Raw genomic sequence first — 14,164 nt, 5'->3', positions numbered from 1 at the left:
GATAACATAGTCCAGAGCAAAATGAAGCTCCTGGCTTCCAGGCATTACAGTTCTTTGAAGGCATCAAAGAGAATTACCAGAAAGATAATTCAAACAAGGACAGTATTTGCCTCTGCCAAACACCTCAAGGGTCACAGCAGTTAACAGCCTCTGGTATATTTTAGTCAAGCGTAGTATAATAATACTCCCATTTAACACTATTCAGCTTCCCAGAGGAAGCAGAAATGGAGAAATGCTCCCAAGACCCTTGCTGCAGCCTAGAGGATTGAATCAAGAGGACACCCAATCCTCAGGCCCTTTTGAGTACTCTCTTCCTACTCAGAATGACTTCTGACAAATACTGTGGCTTTTTAAATACACCCCTTCATCTGAAAAGCATTGGACAAAAGACAGAAATATTCACTTGTTGCTATGGATCCTTTACAGGTAGCCTTCATTATAAAACCTATAGTTTCTAAAACTGATTTTGGTCTAAGGTTCACTTAAATTTACTTCAATGAAATATCAACAACCCAGACCCAGACATCTTGATTATGTCAGTGCATTGAGTTCAAGGCCAGGGCAATTTGGCACAGGTCAATGGGAACATATTATACTTTGGCATCTAATAATCATAGATGAACAGGCACTCGTTAGAGGGAGAAACCACTTCTATAAAGTACCAGAATAGACAGTGCCTTCTAGAATTCCAAAAGACAGCCAGGAATGGAGCTCAAGGCTTCTTGGGATTTAATCCACCTTCCTCCATGTGAAGTCACACTCCTTCCTGCTCAATCATAAAAAAGAAGAAAGCTATTCAATTGCTTTACTATGGTCAAGTAAATAGCAAATACTGGTCTGACCCAGAATTAATAAAGTGTATTATAGAAATCTATGTCATTATCTATAGTTAAACCATGGCGCTTCTATGTAACCACGCTGATAATTTTGCAGATAACGTTTCAGACTGGATTTCTTGAGTTTGAAAACAAAGTCTAATTAATTGGCATAGAAACATGTAATGGACGTCGTAACGACGAGCAGAATAAAAATAAGACTTTTGTTAAACAACAGGTTCAAGTTGGATTAATTCAAGCAGGAAATGGCAACGGAAATAAGAAAACCAAAGACAGATGTAAGGAGACAACCAAGTCTGAAAGTCGGTCCTGTCTTCCACTGCCTGATGCCATCTGGTTTAGCTAGCACCCTTGCAGCCAGAAATTTCAGGGCTTGTGAAGCTGCTTGCATAGCTGCCCTGAGTTGATGCGTGGTGTGTTTACTTTCAAACAGTGGCTGCCTTCTTTGACTGGTTTTAAAAATAGGCAAATATTCTAAAAGCAGAATGATGAATCACAGGATTGGGCCAAAAGGAAAGAAGGAAAATGACTCAGGCAGACTAGTAGCACAGCTGTTCCACAAACATTTGGCCAAATCGTTGTAAAACATTTTGACAGTGATATTGGATCGGAGTTCCTGAGAGCAGTTAAGTTTGTTTTGACGATTCCAGAAGAACAAAGTAGACGGTGCAGTAGGTATGCAAGAGACCCTCTCTCTGGCAAGTTTGGCTTGTGTTTTTGTTTTTGTTTTTTTTTAAAAAGGAAAGCAGTTTACTAGCCATGCTTATAATGTGACAAAATCAAAATGCAAGTATACTTTTATTAAAATATATTTGTTTACCAAATAGTGATTGAATGCTTGTTATGGGCGGGGCAGCAACTAAGGCTGTATGCTAAATTGGCAAATCATTTTATCATAATCTTTAACGTGTTATTATTTAAAAAAATAACTCATTTTCAAAATGCCACAGTGGGCTTAATGGACGAAGTAAAATGTATCCTAAGGAATTTTGAAAGAATAAAATATAAGGGAAGGAATCTAAAGGGATTTTTTTTGATAAGCAGATGTTCACTGCCTGTTTTGCAAACACAATGAGACTAAGTCAATGGAACTTAAGATAGAACTTTCTTACTGGTATTCCAACCATTATGACATGCCATAGTACATTTTATTATGGGCTCGCCTCAGCATCTATCGAACAGCTGTTGAGTTGCCTTTGAGGTTATTCTGTTTCAGATTTCCTTAAGTTGTCCGCTCTGTGTTTCTCCATGAATAAGATACATGGGACCAAGTGGGACTGTAAGTCCAAATCCTCACTGTTATTTAGCAATGAGAGGCCATGGGGTCAGAGTTTTTGGAGAATGGGGCTAAGCTGTCATGTGCTCCAGGACTCGGTGTAGAGCAAAGGATAAGGCCCCCAACAAAAGAAAGGAGTCTCCTAAGATTAAGGGGTGACTCACAGCCTGGGGCTCTTCTCTATACTACTCTGCTTTTCTTCACTTTCTGGTCCATGGGCTCCCAGACTTTTGTACTTCATGCAACAGTGAAATGTTCCTCAAAACATTTGGAATCGCGCCTTAGAGTGTCCACCTTTTTATTCGGCAAGTGAAGATGAGTCAAAATAACTACCTATCATTAGCTTCTCTTTATGACAGAGAGAACACGTTAGTCCCCAAATCTGAAGACAAAGATGATCGTAGAAGAGTGTCCATTATATTGGATAAATTTAGCTTTAGAGACAAAAGCAAACACACACCGAAACACTTCATGCCATGTCCTTATTTCTTTTGTTTTACATCAGAGAAGTGAAAACTTCGTCAAACCAGACCAGGTTTACAAAGCAGCATTTGAGAACCACTGTCCCAGGCAAAATCTTGACTGGACTTTGGAATCAGTTACCTCCCCCCCCCTCCCCCCCACTGTGCTCTCCATCCTGGGCATAATTGGAGGCAGATCCTTGGTAGGAAGAGTCTAGATTTCCACACAGAGGAGCCCTCGGGACAGAGATAAGCCACCCTCAGAGGACACTTCCAAGCCCCACTCTGCTCCCCAACCAGAAACCCAAGAGTCAGCCTTGTCCAGAATCCATTCCATCTGACTGCATTCTCTGCAGTCAGAGCCGGCTCCATGGGCATGTGTCTGTGCAGACACACAGAGCCCTTCCCTCTGGTGGACCCTGCTCCTGGTTTAATGTTCTATCCATAATACTTGAAATTCTTAATCATTTTTGAACAAGTAGCCCTGCACTTTTTGCACTATGTCTCTGCAAATTGTGTAGCTATCCTGCCCGTGAGTGTCCTGGAGATTATCCTTCAGGAACAAACGCACACTTAAGAGGCAAATGAGTTTGGGCAATGGGTACATGTGCCAAGGCTCATGCAAAAATTTTCCTGGAACCATTTGCCTGGGAAGGCTCCTAACCACTAAAGGCAAAGAGGGTCAATACAAGCCTCTGTAGGGCTCAAGTCAGCCACCTTTTGATATGAACAACCCACATGATCTCTTTGAGACGTAGTTTCTTCTCTGTAAAATGGGCATGATATTCCCTGCCTCAAAAACTTGTTATTAGTAAAGGAATGCACATGTCAATTCATTTAGCCTGAAGCCTGACACCTAGGAAATAATCAGTAATGATAATAAATGCTTAATAAAACTGGGTTCACTTTCTCCGTTCCTTTCACCATAAACCCAACCAAACGGGTAATGGGGGACAAGGCACCTGTATGTGAATATGTGCATATGTGTATGATGGTGGGCATTGAAGGTATTGTTCCTCATCTGAATAATACAGACAGTAGGCAGAGTGAGAATCATTGCTTCTGATTACTTAGTTATCCCCATGCCAGTTAAGAGAGATTTCCCTAGTGCAGCCACAACCTCATGTCTCATGGGTTTTCCTTCTTCATTTAACTCAGAATTTAAGAAATGTTTCTCTTTTACTTCCCCATCAAAGCAAACACTTTCTATATGAAATATCAGTAAAAAAAATTAGGCATGAAAGTTCTTTAAGTACTTGCATTTTAAATCTAAATCGAGATTCGTATTTTATTTTTAGAAATAAGTGATATAAGGCTGCCAACTCGCATTACTAATGCATCAAAAAACTTTTTTTAAAAAAGCCTGTATACCTTGGTTCTTGTTAGAGAACCACATTATTTGGAGACATCTCAAAAGCTTTTTGAAACTTTGCTTCCTGCTTGTTAAACATTAGAGATGTGAGGGGCGCCTGGGTGGCTCAGTCAGTTGGGCATCCGACTTTGGCTCAGGTCATGATCTCGTGGTCCGTGAGTTCGAGCCCCGCGTTGGGCTCTGTGCTGACAGCTCAGAGCCTGGAGCCTGTTTCAGATTCTGTGTCTCCCTCTCTCTTTGAAACTTCCCCTATTCATGCTCTGTCTCTCTCTGTCTCAAAAATGAATACACATTAAAAAAAAACATTAGATGTGTGAAAATTTAATACACATTAGATTTTTCAGGACCCATAAAATTAAAAGTACAGATATGGATATGGATGCAGGCAGTGATTTGGTATGATATCTAGCAGATTGCCAATGCTTTATAATTAATAGTAATCGTCATATCGCCTCAACCAGTACCTGTAATAATGAGGCAAACAAGATCACACATCAAATAGCCTGAATGGTATTTCCCCACACAGAGAGATCTGATTCAGCTTAAAGACAGGTTTTATGTTTCTTAGAAACATTCATCTAGCCACTATTATTGTAGCTCTTATCAATTTATTCTTTTATAAGAATATTTTTACTTATTTAGCTTATAAGAAACATTTGCTTCAAAAAGAATATGTTGGAAGTATATTCAGCACACCACCAAATAAAACTTAACTCAACTTTTCTTCTTTCCCACTCTATAAAAGCAAATCAGAACTAACCTTTCTCCATCATTTCCTATGACTACTGAGGAAGTTCTTTGCTTTCAGAAACAATCATGCTTGTCTCTCATTACATGGACCCTGCCTCCAAATGGGTAATAAAGGAAAAACAGCCCCAAGGGCCTGTCTTTGAATCCCTTCCTACTGTTTAATAACTGCTTGATTTGAGGCGAGTTACTTAGCCTCCCTTTGCCAATCAATGGTCCACATCTGTAAAATGGGTCAAATCGCATCTCCCCACAGAGTTGTTGCCAGTCTAAATTGATGAGATGATACAAGTAGAAGCATTTACGTACTCAATAAACACTGACTTCCCTTCTGGCCTTTGTGGCCTCAAGGGACAGATACCAACCAGTAAATCCAACTGTATCTCAAAGAACCTTCATCGGATATCAGAATAACAAACTCAAAATGATTACAGATACTGTATTGTTGACTTTACAGTATTTGATGATAAAGTTTCTACCGTGGTTCTCACCTCTGTGCTTTGTAAAAGATGTAAATACAGGAGACCCCCACTGCCACCAACCTATGAGGGATTTTCAACTGCTCGTTGTCGCGGCGTGTGGTGGCAGCTTTGGAGGTCGGGTCAGAGTCGGGAACGGTGACTTGAAAGAGCTCAAAAAGTCTCTCCCAGCCACTATTTTCCCAAAGGCCATCCTCACCTCATTGGGTGGCAAAACTCCAGGGGGATTCCATGCCCTTATTTCTTTTGTTTCACATCAGACAAGTGAAAACTTCATCAAAGCCAGACCAGGTCTGCAAAGCAGCATTTGGAACCACTGTTCCAGGCAACATCTTGACTGGACTTTGGAATCAATTACCTCCCCCTCCCACTGTGCTGTCCATGCTGGGCATAACTGGAGGCAAATCCTTGACTTCCTACCGACTCCCCTGTGGAGATGCCAAAACAACGACAACAACAACAAGAACAACAGCAACACCGTGAGAGAGATTGTTTTTAAAAAGTTAACCTCAATATTCATTTAATGCTTAGTGTGAATGAAGTTTTCCCGAGTCTTTCCATTGAACAAGGACTGAGAGCAGGGAGCAAAGAGAATACGGGAAACATTAGGGCCCGGAGGAGGGAGAGGGAAATACTACCCAAAAGTGTCACATATAGAAAAAGTTGAAGGAAAGCAACAATGACAACAGACACTTCCCTGCCTCACAATTTCGCTGAGAACCAATTGTGCACGTGCACACTAGACAGTCACACGGTTAAATTAGATGCATGGGAGCTATTTCAGCAGCTCCATACAAACACCCTGATATGCGAGAATAGTGTTACTTAAAAGAGACACCAACAGGATGGGCCTTGTGCTTTTTCAACTAAATGTCATATGATTAATTTATATCCAGATAGGAAAACTTCTGATACCTTGAAAGAATTATTTAGTTTTTATTTTTTTTTAATTTTTTTTTTTTGAGAGAGGGAGAGAGACAAAGAGACAGACTGTGAGCGGGGGAAGGAGAGAGAGAGAGGGAGACACAGAATCTGAAGCAGGTTCCAGGCTCTGTTGTTGTCAGCACAGAGCCTGACGTGCGGCTCAAACTCACAGACCACTGGAACCCATGACCTCAGCCAAAGTCGGATGCTTTAACCAACTGAGCCACCCAGGTGCCTCGCTTGAAAGAATTTTTTAAAAACAAATGTTGAAAGCTACCATCTTGGGCTGATACTAGTCTCCTTGACACTTTCTAAATAAAAAATAACAACAACAAAAAGAACCCCAAAGTCAAGGTCTAAATCCATGCTTGAGTGTACCAGATTTCATAGCTTGACTGAAATAGAGAAAACTCTCAAGTAATGAGCATGAAATCCTCATGTCAGTCCAACTCTAAATTCTCTCCAATTGGAGAAGGGCCAGTGACTCTCTAATAACCCAAGAGATGGGATTCATGTTTCTCTTCTGCATATTTTCTATTGGGAAAACTAACTCCATGAATGTCCCAATTTAGAAAGTTAACTCTTTGGAATTCCCAGTTGGGAAGTAATGTCAATCAGATCATTAGTTTATTAAAGACACTCACTGATGCCCCCAAGATTATGGTTAGCTAAGTGTTAATCAACAAAGGGTTCTGATGATAAGCTAGAAGAGGTGATTGTATTTTAAAGGGCTTTTGTTCCCCTAAAAACTTGCTTCCTTTATTTAAGTTCCTGGAGGTCCAGGGTCTATTTGGATTGTTGTGCCTCATTCTGCTATCAATAAACAATGATAAACTCCCCATCTACCAGGGCCAGTCTGTCACCAAGTCCTTTTTTTTTTTTTAAAGCAATTGTAGAATTTCTTGGAATTAAGCTTTACCAGTATCCCGTCCTTTAGCAATTTCTTGCTACATAGCATAAGACTGGTTTAAGCAAGATCATGCACACTTTGTTAGAGATAGAAAAATTTACATTTATAACCCTTTCTTCCTTTCCAATCAAGTACTGGATGCAACTTATCCAAAAGGAGATGGATTAACAAATTGCTTCTAGCCCACCAAGGGCAATGGAGTATTGTCTAAAGGATATCGGTGTCAAAGAGACCTTGGTTTGAGTCCCGGCTCCACCATTTTCTTTTTTTTTTTTTTTAATTTTCTAATTTTATTTAAATCCAGGTTAATTAACATACAGTGTAATAATGATTTCAGGAGTAGAATTTAGTGATTCATCACTTACATATAACACCCAGTGCTCATCCCAACAAGTGCCTTCTTTAATGCCCATCACCCATTTAGCCCATTCCCCACCCAACACCCCTCCAGCAGCCCTCAGGTTGTTCTCTGTATCTAAGAGTCTTTTATGGTTTGCCTCCCTCTCCCACCAAGTCCTTTCAACTCTTCCTTCATAGTGTTCTCTGAATTCAGTCATCTCATTCTGGTATCTGATCCAGGAACCCAGTCTCTGTACCATTATAAAAAGCTTCATCCAGGGGCGCCTGGGTGGCGCAGTCGGTTAAGCGTCCGACTTCAGCCAGGCCACGATCTCGCGCTCCGTGAGTTCGAGCCCCGCGTCGGGCTCTGGGCTGACGGCTCGGAGCCTGGAGCCTGTTTCCGATTCTGTGTCTCCCTCTCTCTCTGCCCCTCCCCCGTTCATGCTCTGTCTCTCTCTGTCCCGAAAATAAATAAACGTTGAAAAAAAAAAATTAAAAAGCTTCATCCATTTTTTCATCTCTACATATTCCAGACTATGCCACCAATGGAACATTTACCATTTTACCCTTGCTCAAGAACTTTTGACACTTGATTGTTTCTGATCAAATGCAAACTGTGTTGTTGAACTTTCAGGATTATATTGTTAACTTTAATCTATGGCTATATAAACAGATGTTCAATGTAAGGCTCAAAGCAGGGTTCATCTAAATGGCATGCTACTCTCCCTCCATTCAGACTTCTGCTCCAGTTGACAAGAATTTTACTATTCCTTGAATATATCATGCTCTTCCTGACTCTTAGGTTTTGCTCAGCTTTTCTGTTTGGCAGGAAAAAGAAGAATTGCTAAAAGTTGTGTCGCCCCCATTTTTTTATACCTGGTACCCAGAAATGCTACACTGCTTTTCAATACCCTACCCATCTTCAAGACCTGGCAGACTATCACATCTCCCAAGAAGCTGTTCTCATCTGCTCTTGGTGACACGGATTTTTCCCCAAATCTCTTTGCCTTACGAAACCCATAGGAAGGATCATGCAACACTCCTCTTTTGCACATCTCACCCACCTTTGGAAGGTTGCTGGAAGCACAGAAACTAAGTTCAGCTCATTGATAAAAGGAGAGGCAGGGATACCCACAATCCACCAGTTGGATAACTAGTCCCTAAATAATCTCAGGTCATTTATGCTATAAACCCTACCTTGACATTAAGTAGATGTGGGAGATATAGGTGGGACATAAAATTGCTTAAGTGGTTTATATTTTCCTTAATACTCCAGAATCAATTATCATAGATACAAGGACCAGTTGAGTACATAATTTGTATCAAGCACTATGCTAAATGTTTTACCCATATAGTGTTATTTAATTCTTACAACAAATGTGTGAATTATCACTATATACCCCTGTGGGAAACTGAAGTTCAGCAAAATTGAGTGACTTCACCAAGATCAAAGAAATAGTGATGGAGACGGGTCTAGAAACCACATCTTCCTGACTCCAAAGCCTATGTCCTTAACCTCTACACCAAGACATCTCAGAAAAATGCAAAATATACAAAAACATGCAAGAAGTTTAATATAACTTAATATAACTGTATTAGGCACCCAAGAATGAATAAATTAATATTAACAGGCAAAGATATCTCTTTTCTCATGGACTCTGCATACCCCTCAGCAATAAATCCATGAATATGGAGATGCTTCCCAAAATTCCACCTTAGCTCCCCCATTTACAATGGAAGTCTAGGATGTTTTCCTTTATTTCCCCCTAAATGTGTGGTCTAGAATGCACTGGAATTCAAAAGGCATGCACAGTGTGTGTGACGGCAAGTGTTACTCACTGTGACACTCCACTCCACATGCTCCTTCTTCAAGAATTCAGAGGGAGTGTCTCCAAATATCTGCAAAGCATCTTTCTGTACACTCACAAGTTCATGTGCATGCAAAACTACAGATTCCTGGGCCTCCATCTGTACCTACTGCATAAATGCAAATATACAGGACTAGGGCCTGGGAACATGTATCTTTGATGAGGGCTCTCAGATGATTATTTTGAGAAAAGCTGAGAAACACAGAAACCCATTCCTGCCCTGGATTCTCTAGCTGGATGCCTTTTTAGAGATACGAGGACACATAGATCATAAGGGAAAAAAAATTTTAATTTTAGCAATTTCTTTATAAATCTTCCTAAGCATCTTTTTGTGGCACTACTGGAAATAAATGACAACCCCTTTTTGAAGCTACCATCTCAAAAAAAAACCATGAATTTCAAAAGTGGGCATTCCTGGGACATTTGAAAGACTGGAACAGATCCATCTAAATTGACTGATACAAAACATGCAAGAGCTCCCAGTCAGGGACCAATAAAGGATGGTGGCAAATTAATTACAAGCTGTATGTCTTGTACTTCAAGGAAGAGTCTATTCACGCGGCCCAAATATCAAGATCCACCTCTCCATGGCTCTTTTCTGTACATAAATTAAATTCTGTTAAAATAAAGACGAGGAAATGGTACATTTATTTGTCTCGTCCAAAATTATGATACAATAATATTGCTTGGAATAAACAAGTTTATACACTAAAACTTTCTTTGTAAGGCTGTTGACTATAATAAGACTTGTTCTGGGACACAGTCACAGGGAAGAAAATTATACTTCTTTCTCCCTGGATTTGGGGGCTTACACGTACCTGTCTTGAGAGCTAGCCACTCAAGCATGAGCTATTCCTCAAAATCTTGCACTTATGAAATGCATAAAAGCAGGAGGGACTTTTCTTTTTCTTTTCAGAGAAGTGATATAAAATAGAGTTCAGATTCATAAATCTAGAGACCTGAGTTTAAATCAGAACTCTGTTACCTACTAACAGTGTGGTCTCTGGACCTCAGGTTCTCTTTCTGTAAATTGGCAATACTAATGCCTACATTGCATGGTTATTTTTTTTTTAAGATTTATTTATTTATTTGAGGAATAAATAAATAAATAAATCTCTATGCCAAAAGTGGGATTCGAACTCATAACCCCCAGATCAAGAGTCTTGTGCTCTACTGATTCAGCCAGCCAGCCACCCCTATGTTGCATGGTTATTTTATTTATTTTTTAATGTTTTTACTTATTTTCGAAGGAGAGAGAGAGAGACAGAGCATCAGCAGGGGAGGAGCAGAGAGAGGGAGACACAGAATTCAAAGCAGGCCCCAGGCTCTAAGCTGTCAGCACAGAGCCCGATGCAGGGCTCAAACTCACAAACTGTGAGATCATGACCCGAGCCAAAGTCGGACGCTCAACCGACTGAGCCACCCAAGCGCCCCTGTTCCATGGTTATTTTAAAGATTCGAAATAATACATGTGAATGCCTAATGCAAAAGAGGAATGCAATTAATGTTAACTATCATTTCTTTGTTGGGAAAGAGTGGTTTGCCTATTGGGAGAATTTCCCTTTACCCCTGCGCTTGAAGGCAACCCCTGAGTGGAGATATAGGACAACAGCAGACCATGGGAAGAGGGTCGAAAGAACAGATGATGAAGAGTCAAGGCTTCACTTCTCCTTACTCTGGAACATATCCTCCACGGGGGGCTGCACAGTGCAGGAAAATGGAGCCACATGTCCTACCACCATAATTACTTGATATAGTAACTGGCTGTGTAATGTCAGACTTCAGAGAGCCCAGATCCTTACTTTGCATTATTTTAGGGAAAAACTTGGTCCTTTCCAACTATTACGTTTTAAAATATTACTCCTACAGTGGCACTGTAGGAAGAAGACTAGATGATTGACTGATTGATTGATTGATTGATTAACAGAATCAGCCCTCAAAAGACCCAAGGTATAAATGCTAATGTTGTTTGAGCACATGATTACGTGATTTTAACAGATGACAGACTGAGAGAGAAGGCTTACGCCAGTGAAAGAGATCCAAGCATTCCCTTCCTCACGTCTGTGACCTCACACCACCTGAGGTCTCCATCATAGGTGGTGTAATTCAGTATGTGTGTTAAGAGGCCACTGAGGGGAGCCATGACAAAGGGCTCTAAGTATGGCAGCCTCACCTCAGACCTTACTGTTTCGAGAGGGTCTGTCTCACCTGTCCCATTCATCCCTCTGGCTGAAATCTGTTGATTCAGCCGGAAGTGGGGGAGCACCAGTGGGAAACCAGCATTTGGAACTTGGGCTCCAGGAAATGCTGCTGGAACCAGGACAGTGATATTTTTATATTACCTAACCAACTGCCAGCCCTTCTATAAATGTTTCCTCACACAGTTTCAACAATGACATACGTTGGAATCGTTAGAAGTGGTTATAGCTCCATGTATTTGATAATAAAAGAAAGTGGGGAAAGTAAAAAGGAAGAAGGAATGTGCTAAAACAACCAGAGGATTGGAAATGGGGGAAGCATCACCAGAGGCATTTCTGGAGGCCACACTCGAACAAGACATGATGAAAAATCACACGCCCCATCATTAGGTCATGCCAGGCATGCATGTTTAAACACCCTTTGTGGAACAGGAAAAGATGATGGTTAAGAGGTGACCCTTTCCCTGGGGGCAGAGCGTACCTGAGGCATTATCGAGGCTGAAGGCGATGCGTACTGGCTTATCTGCAGGTACCCTGGCTGTGCTGATCATGTGGGCACCTGAGCCTTGGCCTTCCCCTGGGTCTTCCAGCTGTAAGGACAAAAGAGAGCCATTGTCATTTACCCAAGTCGTCCTTCAAATATTCAGAGGACCTTGGAAAGTTAGTAAGCATTACTGTCTTATTTTGAAGATACTCCTAGTTCCTAGCTTTCCTCCCCTGCATGGAAAGTATTCACCTGTCCCATGTAAAATTCTTTTTCTGGCTCATAGAAGAATTGTTTTGGAAATACACACCTAGAATAAAATATACAAGATAGAGCAAAATCTCCACCCACCTCGCTTTTTTAGTATCCCTTCACACTGACCGGTCCAACCCTAGCCCATCAAGGTCTGATATAATGTTTTATTTTGATTGAGGGGGATGAAGAAGTCCTAAGAGGGCATCAGACAGCCTCATATTAGATTAGCTTTTCACACTCAAATGCCTAAATTGGACCTGAATTATTGAGTGGTAAAGAATGAGTATCACGGAACCATTTCAAGAACACCAAGACTATTGTTAAATATCTTACGGTTATATTATGAACATTATGGGCTTTGAATATCTAATTAACTACATGTAAATGTATGAAACACTTCTCAGATTGTACATCTTAACAACGTATGATACAAGCAAAAGACAGAACTTAAAAACATTCTATTGATGTACGTGTTAAATTATCATTTAATTAATAAAGATAGAATGAATGGGAAAACATCCTACAGATGAGTTAGGATGGGCAAAAATACATGAATATTTCCTTGTTATAATAATAGAACTTAGCACAAATACATTTTAACCAAGATATTTGATAATTTTTGTTCAATGGGACTAAGGAAAAGATATTGTTACACATATATCTTCATTATTTGAATACATATGTGCAACTTTTCTATTTTTAATCATGCTTCCCTAAACTCTCTGCTTTCCTTGTCATGTAAGCAGTACATGAGTACCGAGTGATATTTTAAGGAAAAAACTGAGTGATATTTTAAGGAAAACGTCTCTAAAAATGGCAAAATATAAATCATCTCTTCTGCCATCCTGAGCGAGCTTCTGGGAAATGTTTACCAGGACATTTTCTCATAGCAAGGTTTCTGACTCTTTCCCATAACTTTTCTATATCTAAAAATAGTGTCTAGGACAGTGAATTTTGTTTTTACGCTTATTTATAGAGCAGACACGAATGCATATGTATATTTATATACGCACACACGTATATTTAGACATACATACATATGGAATCATCCTACCCCGTACATGGAAAGAGAACAAGCTTATATTAAACACCTAGTACAGCTTTGGAGAAAAACCCACAGCTGTTTATCACCCAGTTAGAATGATATTCGGCCCATTCATTTAAAACTACAAATAGCAGTGAACCATAAAGCACTCCGAGTCGTGTCGTTTTAAGTTAGAAAAGAGTAATCACGTGAAACATTCAACGTAAGAAAAGGGTAATATGAAATTGCTGTTACTTGACTCAGGATTTGTTTTATCTTAGCTCTGACATACATTTCTGTGTAGTCTCCTCTGCTTAGAATCAACCATCTTGTTAGCCACCTGTTCCTAGGGAATAGAACAGACTGTCTCAAATTTGACAAAACAAACAATAAAAAGCCCCTTAAAGTTGCAGCTAAAAGAAAAAGCCTTATTGTTATGCACTATACCATCACCAACCCATTTTATCCTAGCATCTAGGGATGAAAAGCACACCTCTTTTGGCTACATTTCCCAATGCTTTCCTGCACCAAGAAACCGAGCACAAAAGGTGAAAATTTGCCTCCAGGTTTCTCGTGCCGGGCAATGAAATTGATAAACACAGCTCATTAGAGCCCCTCCCCTCCACACAACCAAGAACATCTGTCTGCCTCAGGAAGGATGACAACAGCCAAGTGGGGTAGATTTTGAGTTCCCCACGGTGTCGGCCAGGAGAGCCCCTAAAGCAACTTGCCTTTTCATCACACCGCCTGGGGAGATGGACCACTGATTCCTCCTCTCGGCTGTAACAGAGCTTTGGTTCAGTGGCCGGTGCCCCGAGCATTTAGTTCGGTTTTCACACCTGTTGCCTTACCTCACTTAGTTGAGTGTCTGCACTTGTGTAATCCAGGGCCAGCCGCTTCCTTGGCCAGTCGTTGCCTTTGTGGAGTGAAGACCTAGTAAGAGGGCAGGCTGCACCTGCTGCATAGCAACCACTGACAATCTGAGGAGCAG

General features: G+C 40.6%; 1 protein-coding gene across 1 annotated transcript in view; it reads right to left on the bottom strand.

Moving 5' to 3' along the window:
• MAP3K7CL (MAP3K7 C-terminal like) overlaps positions 1–13,515 on the bottom strand; it is a 37,455-nt gene extending 23,940 nt beyond the window's left edge. Inside the window, exons 1-2 of the mRNA XM_032594783.1 lie at positions 13,466–13,515; positions 11,892–12,000 (exon numbers count right to left, since the gene is read on the bottom strand). Coding sequence (XP_032450674.1) covers positions 11,892–12,000; positions 13,466–13,501 — 145 coding nt within the window. The 5' untranslated portion in view covers positions 13,502–13,515. The remainder of the gene's footprint in view (positions 1–11,891; positions 12,001–13,465) is intronic.
• Positions 13,516–14,164: the final 649 nt, after the last annotated feature.

The sequence above is a fragment of the Lynx canadensis genome, chromosome C2 (assembly GCF_007474595.2).
Source record: "Lynx canadensis isolate LIC74 chromosome C2, mLynCan4.pri.v2, whole genome shotgun sequence".
In the NCBI taxonomy this organism is placed as follows: domain Eukaryota; kingdom Metazoa; phylum Chordata; class Mammalia; order Carnivora; family Felidae; genus Lynx; species Lynx canadensis.
This window is presented reverse-complemented; position numbering and strand designations above follow the sequence as displayed.